At 44.0% G+C, this 10475-nt stretch overlaps 1 protein-coding gene across 1 annotated transcript; it reads right to left on the reverse strand.

Moving 5' to 3' along the window:
• Positions 1-8238: 8238 nt before the first annotated feature.
• LOC123398965 (E3 ubiquitin-protein ligase RING1-like) lies at positions 8239-9967 on the reverse strand. Its single transcript, XM_045093402.1, has one exon. It carries the CDS (start codon positions 9766-9768, stop codon positions 8692-8694), a length of 1077 nt encoding a protein of 358 aa, XP_044949337.1. The 5' UTR covers positions 9769-9967; the 3' UTR covers positions 8239-8691.
• Between the last annotated feature and the right edge of the window lie 508 nt (positions 9968-10475).

Here is a 10475-nt window from a genome sequence, read left to right on the forward strand (position 1 = left end):
TGTGCACCTGTAGTACTGTTGCATGTAGAGTAAGTGGCTAGGCATGTGTTGTTGCTTCTTGGGTTCAAAATGGGGGGAGGGCATGCAGCGCAATGCTTCCAAACCACTTGATATAGGTGAAGGCAGAGGACAATTCCATGCATTTGTATGGACGTGACATATGGCATTCCTTGTGGCCTACCGTGTTCCATGCCACAGGATCGGGCACAGTCGCCGGTTGCTGCTGTTCCTCAGCCTCCTCGCTGGATCCTGTTCCCCCCGTGAAGCACCGTTTCCTGCCAAAACACCAGCAGACACCATCTCCCTTTCAGTTCCAGACGAGCAGCATGATGGATAAGATCCGTAATCGATTATACTGGATACTGGAGCAATGCACTCATATCATCAGTGTACCATAACAACAAGCCCGTTTCTGTAAAGAAGGTGGAGCCTTTTAGATAAAGCGCCATAGCATAGACGCATACAACACACGGGTCAGGGGCTGTACCACAAAGCCAATGGATGCCAAGACAAGGGGAAGAGAAGAGGTCGAAAACACAGGACACGAGCCGTGGCGTGTCGTCCCATTGACCCAGGGAAAAAGATTCTAGAACAGGCCGCTTTACCTGAATAGCCTTTTACCATTTCCATGTAAGCATGATTGACCGGGAGGGCCGCAGAAGCAGACCCGTTTCCGTGAGCCGCGATGCTCTGCACCCGGCTGATTCGACCGAGCGACGGGACAAAGCACATGCCCAGCTTTGCTCCCATGCAGCATGTCGCGTTCTGGCCCCGAGATGTTCTGCTCCAATCGATGTAACTTCGTCCAGGTAAAAGAGTGCAGTCTAGCCTGGGGAGTAAAAAACAGACAGCAACTTCAGTGGAGACGCCATCCGTCCAAAGGTTTGAGTTAGGGAAAGATGTGCAACTCATACACGCGGGAGTAGTAGGAGTATTATTTACTGTGCATGTTTCCTGGAGAGAACAAATAGTGGATGGATCATGGATATGCATCATCAGTGTATGCCTACACGTGTATGCCCATGCATGTGGCTAACTGACTTACGAGTGCCCGTGAAACTGACAGATCCGTTCAACAATGGGGCAACAGGGTAGCACATTCGTACGAATTCACCGACGATATAGATCATTAATGGTCCATATGCTTAGAGGCCGCTTGTAGCAATAAGGACAAAAATAGGTAGAGCATCATGGCTTGAGAAATGCCAAAACAGGGTGTACGCCAAGACAAAATTGCTCCTAATTAACCAGTCTCAAAAGCAGACATGACATGCAGGGTTCATGTTAATTATTCATTGGTTAGTGGAACAACCATAGCTTAATACAGTAGTGAATGTGGAGAAGCAATCACAACAGCGATGACATAGACCGCATCTTTGCAAGTGCTATAGTAAAAAAGACCTACGGATGTTGTGGACCTGTTCCAGGACTTCACTCAGTTATGTGTTTAACCTTGGTAGGACCGATAACACGGTTTCAGGAAAATCATAATCAACTGTGAATTCAATAATACGCAGAGTAATAAATTCCCAATACGGTCATCTGACATAACAGTTCCTGGCTGACCAAATTTAGGTCAAGATGGCTCTTAGTGAGGACCACCTGTAAGGGAAAATATCAGGTGCTACGACCTTTCCCATGTTACCGCGATACAGATTAATGATAGTCATCAGAGCAGAAAAGAAGGGATGAGATGTAGTGTCTGTTGTTCTTTTGTGTAAAACCCCTTACAAGATGCTCCGCTTCTCTTATTTATTCTGTTTCGTGGCAACACTAGAGGAAAAGAAGCTAGAAAATGCCTTGACCAGGGATGCTTAATTTCTTGTGACAACCATGGATTCCACGGCCACGACAGCAATGTCACAGCCCTGGCACAAGTCCTTGAGATCTAGCACAGCATCAAGTGGAGCTTCCACATGAGCTGTGGATCTGAAATCCATGTTGCTTGCACACCTTGATTCCAGAGGATTGCCATTGAAAGACCAGGAAGAAACAAACACCAACTTGGAACCCAAACGAAAGTAGATAACTTGGATTGCCATATGCTTTTTGCACGCCATGCTTGATTGGTCGCTTTTCTTCATCCCTGTCGTTTCTAGAGGAGAGTAATTGGTATAGAAGGAACTATAATGGGTAAGTACCTGGAATCAGAAGATGTAGAAATCAAGGAGTCCTGCTACAAATGTGCCATGGACCAGGATTTCCGTTTGCAATATCTCACTTTCCTCGGGAGTTCCCAAATACTCCTACAACACAAGAGGATTCTCCCACAATGATCATGTGTTCGTTCGATAGGAATCTAATGGCTGACATTGTCCATTGTTCTGTAGCACCCTAGCATGGAAACGTCCGTAGCACTAGATACCCACTCCCACCTGTGAGTAGCAGCATGTAACAGTTCAGCAAAGCAGTCCCAGTGCAGCATACGGCTTCCTTTCCTAACTGACCACTCATAAGATAAATTACTCCCTCCGTCCAGGATTACTTGTCGTAAAATGGATAAAAGTGAATGTATGTAGAACAAAAATACATGTAGATACATCCATTTTCATGACAAGTATTTCCGAACGGAGGGAGTATATGATACCCTCGCATTAGGGCGGGAACTGGTTGCAATATATTATAATGAGATTGGTTGTATGAAGCATAAATATATAAATTAATAATAGCATGTGATTAATGTATAGTGTTAAACTATTTTTTCATGCAAGGTTATGTACTCCCTTTGTACCTAAATATTTGTAGTTGAGGCCAGTGGCAAAGCTTCAGCCAATTCTCTGGGCAGGCCAAAAGAGACATGGTTAGAAAATACCATTGAAATTTGACAAAAGTATGTTTTTGGTCCCTCTCCCAAAAAGTAGACTTGGTCCCTCAAAAAATTTTGGTATATGTTTGGTCCCTCAAGTCTCAAAACCAGATAAATTTGGTCCTAAACCAGATTTTAAACCCGTTGACCAGGTTTGACAGTCACAAAACCACCTAGTGAACAGTACTAAAAAATCTGATTTTTTTTTGGGTCCAATATGCTTACATCCGCAAGGTGTGACCAAAATTTCGTGCTCTTTCGACACTCGAGAAGCGGCTGACCAAAAAAAAATATATGTCTGGTGAATAGTAATCCGAAACAAATTCAAAACAATTTTAAAAAAATCAGAAATTTTTTGGGGTCCAATATGCTTACATGCGGAAGGTGCGACCAAAAGTTTGTCATGAAATAACATCGGACGGGCTCTAGCAAAAAAAAAAAAAAAATTGGCTACTTTTTTTGTGAGCGATTTTTTTTTTTTTGCCATGGGCTCCTCGAATGTCGAAAGACCACCAACTTTTGGTCGCACCTTGAGCATGTAAGCATATTAAACACCAAAAAAATCAGATTTTTTTGAATTTTTTTAAATATTTTCCAAATTTATTGTTCATCGAACGTAGATATTTTTATTTTATTTTTTGCCAGGAGCTCCTCGAGTGTCGAAAGACCATGAAATTTTGGTCGCACCTTGCGCATGTAAGCATATTGGACCCCAAAAAATTTCAGATATTTTTGAAGCTTTTACAAATTGCTGTTCATCATGCGGTTTTGTGGCGGTCAAACCCGGTCAACAGGGGGCTCAAAATCTGGTTTAGGACCAAACTTTTCCAGTTTTGAGACTTGAGGAACCAATATACCAAAAAATCTTGAGGGACCAAGTCTATACTTTTTGGAAACTTGAGGGATCAAAAACATACTTTTCTCTTGAAATGTTGCTTTTAGGGCCCAAATTCAATACCAGTTTTCACTGAATTCTTGCTGGGCTGGGCGGGCCATGGCCTGGTTTGGCCCAGTCGTAGCTCCGCCCCTGGTTGGGGAGAACTAAGTCTAAGTCTAGTTCTCCCCAACTAGAAGTATATTTAGAGTATGTGACATTTTTCCATACATGCATGGTTGCATGTGCAATCGCTCATTAAGTATGCTAGTTGGATGGAGCATGAAATTAAGAAAGAGGGAATAATAACCAATGAGATGGCATGCGTGGTGAAGTGGCATATGTGCATGTCGAGATAAATAGGATTGGGTATCAACTTATGTATATAGGATATGCTAGGTTTTACTTCTAAAAAACTTTGGAAAAACAGCTACATGTAATCATGTCTTCAGGCTGTTGGAAACTTCTCATAAATAATTACCATTTAACCAACACTTCTAAGCTCACAACCTCATTACTAGAGCTCCTAATCGAAACAAGAATGATAGTGGTTTACCTTAACACATTAGATGAGATATGCTTCACTTGCATATTCCACCACTCCATTAATCTTTGAGAATAAACTCTAGCCTGAAAGGAATCACTAGAGGAAGCAAAGGCCACGTTCACAAATCACTGAAGGATACACAGCAACATCTTCCGTGGCTTTGTCTCTACCAGATCTACTGTGTATTGAGTTATACACACATGGGCACCTTTTTATCTCAACTTTCATGTAACGAAAAGGGATCATACATGTGAAAACATGTTGGAAGAGAAGAGAAAGGTAAGAATACCGAGGCAATTAAAACATGAAAATAAGGTACAAGCATGACCCATACCAACCGAAATGTACACATGTTACAGTTCAAAAGTGCATAGGTTACCATCAACCAAAGTGTAGCCTGTGGACAACTGGAGATCAGCAGCTGCGGCCCCCATCAAATAAAAGCAAACAAAAAATAGACAACTTAACAGATACGCAATTCCATTTGTCTGGGCTCTTAATAAATAATTCCACTTGAAGAAAGAGACTAAGATTGGAAAAGGGGAGACAATGATGGGTAAAGAGGATGAATGAGGGTGCATAAAGTAAAGCATAAACAGATATTTTCCAGAAATTGCCAATGGGAACAAAAGATAAATCAGCAGCAGCATCACGGAAAAATACAACTTAAAATCTAAAACCCACTGTCGGTTGGTGTGATATTTTATCATGTAAGACAGCTTCCTCTGTGCTTTAGCTCCAGAACAACAATGATGAGCTTTGCTACGTCTAACAAGAAAGGGATTTATAGGTACATGAATGGTGAATCATAACTCTGATATTTGTTGCTGAAGCTTCAATATAGTGAGGTTTAATGGTAAACTAAGCACATTGTAAAATCTCAAGTGTTGTAGTTTTCTTTTTACAAAATATCTTTAGATGTTTGATAACCAGAGCTTAGCACTCTTTCCCAAACAACATGTATGAATGTTGAGGTGCATGCAATGCAAGTGAACTACTCCCTCCGTTCCTAAATATAAGTCTTTTAAGAGATTTTACTAGGGGTCTACATACATAGCAAAATAAATGAATCTATACTCTAAAATATATCTACATACATTCGTATGTAGTCCACTAGTGAAATCTCTAGAAAGACTTATATTTAGGAACAGAGGGAGTATATGGTGTAACTTCAAGAAGATAGTATGAATTCTTGAGTTCTACTTCCTCCGTTCCTAAATATAAGTTTTTTTAGAGATTTCACTAGGAGACTACGTACGAAGCAAAATGAATGAATCTACACTCTAAAGTATGTCTATATACATCCGTATGTAGTCTTTTAGTGAAACCTCTAGAAAGACTTATACTCCCTCCGTTCCTAAATATAAGTCTTTTTAAAGATTTCACTAGAGGCTACATACGAAGCAAAATGAGTGAATATATACTCTAAAGTATGTCTATATACATCCGTATATAGTCCCCCTAGTGGAACCTCTTAAAAGACTTATATTTAGGAACGGAGGGAGTATATACTACTGATAAAGTCACTGATACTTGGGTGGACAGATGGGCATAGTTATTTCACAAATGATATTCATGAGTTCTCTGGTGTAAATGTGCAATATAGCTTGGAGGGCAAAGACATAGACAAGACTTTTGATGCAGCAGCCTCATGCTTTGTCATAATCAAAATGATACTAATCATATTTTACCTACCAAATTCAAGAAAAAAAATTAGCATGTTCAACTCGTATAAGCATGTGGAAACTTGTCCCTTACTGTGCACCTTCCATACAATCCGATGACCAGTAGGCCTGGCAGAGGCAGGAACAATTTTCAGGTGCGGCAGAGATTACCTAGTTTATGCAGCTCAGCTCAAATCTTCAAAGATGTACTATATATACAAGGTATATATGGCAAATTTCAGGTTGCTAGCAACGCCACCTCAACAGAAGAAAGATTACTGCTAGGAAAAAGAGCATAGATATAGAAAATAAACACACACCTAGCAGCTAGCACCTTCATCAGCAAGAAATGGTTGTAATTAAAAAACACAGAGAAATTGGAGGTTGTGTTATCTTTGCTTATTTCCGCATTTATTCCAGAAACCATTGAAAACCTAATAACAAGGTAGAGATTGTCCCTGGTAGTTGAAACAGGGCCAGGGGGTGGCCGCATGGGACTAGTTTAATTAGCATTTTTGTTACTATTATTGTTTCGAGAAAATGGGACACATGAGTTACCTTACCTGTAATGGAAATAAATGGCACAAGTACAAAACTTAGTTCCGACAAGGAAGTAAAACCATCAACTTCAATTATAGCTTCAAGTAATTCTAGTCAGTGGATTTTGTCCATTCATCACTTTCTGAATTATTTTTCCATACCTTACCAAAATACAAATTTATTAGCAACTAAAAACGATTTATATTCAAAGTAACATTGAATGGCATATATCCAACTATTCAATACACTAAAAAGACTGAGAACGTACTGAAAAAGAAAAACCATGGCCAATCTTAGGGATGCTTACTATTAAGTGCCCAAGGGAGTGTTCAAGACTGCATAGACATTTTTGTTACTCAGTTTTAGTTTGGATCAAATGAACCCTATCCAAAAAGGCCCTAAATGTTTTAATAGTACCCAATATGCATTATGTTATAACGTTAACGTACATGGACCTTGTAAACTATAGGGAAGTTTTCACATATTCAAAGAAATACCAACACAGAAGAGAAGTGATGTATCTCAATCTGGTGCATCTTTCCTCCTTAACCACAAGAGCACACAACAGTACTCCCTCCATCCCCAAATCGCATAGAGTGATTCAAAAAGTCAATAATTTCTAAGTTTGATCAAGCATATATACACAAATATGAAGATAAATAATACCAAATCAATATCAATATATCCACCGTCAGATATTTCATAGTGTATTTATTAAATATTGTAGTTGTTGATAGTTTCTTCTATATATTTGGTCAAAATTAGAAATAGCTGACTTTTTAACTGAATTTATAAGCCATCTATTTAGGGATGGAGGGAGTATTGCATTTTCAAATTCATGTATATGCTGCCAACAAAAGTAGTTCACACTGAAACAACCATACGATAGATAAGCCTACGGCCTACCGAATGTCTACATGTTTAATTACTAGTGCAGGTTCTTGTATGATATGAGCTCGATGATATCCATTGTTCCATGCCAAGCACATGCCTACCAATATCATCAGCAAGTGTTGGTCCCCCCCCCCTATCCAACCGTCAGCAGGTGATGGTCTCCACAAACTATAGTTTCTTGATTTTATTACATTAGCACCATCCCCTTTTGGAAACAATAAAACATTGGCGTAGTCTTATTTTATGCAAGCTCGATCATCTCCTCTGTCCCATGGTGAACACTGCCTATTTATAGCATCAGCAAGTGTTGGTCCCCCAAATTACAGATCTTTGATCCCCCCAAAGCATCAGCAAGTGTTAGTCTCCCCAAACTACAGTTTCTTGATTTTATTACATTCACACCATCCCCTTTTGGAAATAATAAATATGGACGTACTTCTTTTTTTATACGAGCTCTATCATCTCAACTGTTCCATGCTGAACACATGCCTACTAATAGCATCAGCAAGGGTTGCTTCCCCAAACTACAAACTAATGCATTTGAGGTACTTCCTGCCATATCAGTAGCATCAGCAAGGGCTGCTTCATATGGTTTCCTGTTGCAGTCTACTAATAGCATAAGCATGATAAGTGTTCTTCTAATAAATACTTTCACACTTTTTGGCATGTGTTCAAGCAAAAAAACAAGTAATACTAACACAGAAAAGTGAAAGGGCTAACAAGAGAAATTGGGTACCTCAATCTGGTGCACCTTCCCTCCTTGACCACAGGAGCAAACAACAGCATTGTGTTTTCAAGTTCACGCATATCCTGCCAACAAGAAGAACTCGCACAGAAAGCTGGTATACATTAGTTCACTAGACATCCAAATAACAATGAGGCAAAGTAGTTGTTATTTTCTTAAGATATGCAGTTACTAGTGCAAAGTCTTATTTGGTATGTGCTCAATGTTACAGACTGAATAAGGGCAGCCCCTCCTCCCCAAAGGACAGATTCTTACATTTGCACCACCCCCTTCTAGGAACAGTATACATTGAAGCAGGCAGTGGTCCACTCTTTGCAAGATTGCTACATAAATATTACATGAAGAAGCCAACCATCAGCTTCTTCCCCAAAATTCACTTAACCAGAGCTAGATGTTGACATTGTGATAAAGGAAACTTGGGCATGCAAGTTAACACGAGCACATCCACTCAAGAAATACTTATCACATGATAATAACTCTGGTCAACTCACAGATTTCAGATGAGACTTTCTCTCCGAGCCACTGCTATCCCGTCTACACTCTCTATTAACAGACACTGATACACTACCAGCTCCCGGCTTTGCTGAGGCTGTATCCTCTTGACAGTAAAATTACACCAACTCACAGTGGCAGCACGTTGCCAGTGGAGCGCCCATTCCGTGCAAAGAACAATCCCCGACCACTGCTTGACATGGACCTGCCAATCCTGAACCCGCCTGCTTGACAAGAGGATGAAGATGTCCCTGCTGCCTCCTTCTCCTTCGCCCTGAAGATGCTCATCGGTCGACCACTCGGCAATTTGCGATTAGCCTGTAGAGCACCACCCTGAACTTCAGGCACAACCACAAGGAATAGCGGCGAGTCCATGGAGGCGGAACGCCGAATTGGCTTGGGCGTCGCACTTCCATTCTCCTCTGCTACAACTTCGGTGTCCTCACTTTGAATGTCACTTTGAGTGTCCGACGAGGCATCGGAATCCTCGGAACCCTCAGGTAGTGATTCCGACGGGGACATTTCGTCAAACACCTGGCGCTCTTCCACTTGGCCGCCCTCTGTCTCAGCATCAGTCGCCGCAGCGGGGAGGCCGGATGGCACGACGACGACGGAACGGCAAATCGGGCAGCTGACGTGGGCGCGGAGCCAGGTGTCGATGCAGGGCGCGTGGAACGGGTGCGAGCAGCGCGGGAGGAGGCGGACAAGCTCGCCGTCGCTGAACTCGCCGAGGCACACCGCGCAGTCCCCGCCGGTCCCCACGCCGCGGTACTCCTTGGTGGCTATGGACGCGATGGTGGCCTCGTCGAGCCCCACCGTGCGGATGTACCAGACGTGGTGCACCACCCCTCCGCCTCCGCCCGCCTCCTCGTCCCCGCCATCACCGAACCCGTCGCCGTGAGGCAGCGGGGCAGTGGCCGCCCGGCGGCGGCGGCGCAGGGCGCGGCGGCGGCGGTAGAGGAGGAGCGTGGCGAGCCCGAGCGAGAGGAACAGGAAGGCGGAGAGGAGGGAGACGGTGAGGAGGAGGCGTACGGGCAGGCGGTGGTCGACGGCGGCCGGGGCGAGCGGGAGCGGCGGGGGCGGGGGCGCGGCGTAGTCGGGGCAGTCGACGCCGGGGCAGGACCGGTGGCACTCGAGACTATTGTCCGTGCAGTTGAGCGTGACGACGCTCGGCGGGGGGCTCCAGAACGACGAGTGGGGGGACATGGCTCGGCTCAGCTCAGCTCAGCTCGGCTAGGCTACCGCGGAGCGCGGATCGATCGGCGGCGGCGGCTGCTGCTGCTGCGCGGGATCTGCGGCGCGCATCGGCGGGGCGGGGGAGATGAATGGCCCGCGTGCGCGGGCGGGCGGGCAGTGGTGTGTGGAGATGGAGACGTGGAGTGGATTGGTCGTCGTTGGGTTTGGTAAAAGTTTGGCACCAATGGGAGTAGCAGGTTCAACTTGGGGTGGAGCTGGAGGGCACGGACAGCGAGTGCCGAGCACTCGAAACGCACGGGCACAAGGCGGTGCCTGTCGCTGACGGGTGGGCCGAGGAGACCGACCGAGTGGTTCTGGCCCACGTGCCAGTGTAGTGGGTTATCTTGTCGCGGCGGTCCATTGTGCGCATATAGCAGCGCTGGGATTGGGATTGGACGACGCAAAGTCAAGAACGGTTCTAAAATAAGTGGAAAAGAAGAAGAAATACTGGGTCGTGCATGTACGCCTGGCCTCCATGCTCTCCGATACTTTGTAGCACATCACAAGCTTCCTGACGCGATGTTCTGAGTCTGACCGTCTATTTGTGACTCAACGGCCGAGATATCGCGGCGAGAGAGGCGAATGGATTTGCTAGCACACCGGACACCGCACAGGCCCCTCGTTGCTTAGGGGCCCATCTACATGAGTATACATATGTTGCCTAAATAGATTATTTT

This window comes from Hordeum vulgare, chromosome 5H (assembly GCF_904849725.1).
Source record: "Hordeum vulgare subsp. vulgare chromosome 5H, MorexV3_pseudomolecules_assembly, whole genome shotgun sequence".
NCBI classification, from domain to species: Eukaryota; Viridiplantae; Streptophyta; class Magnoliopsida; order Poales; family Poaceae; genus Hordeum; species Hordeum vulgare.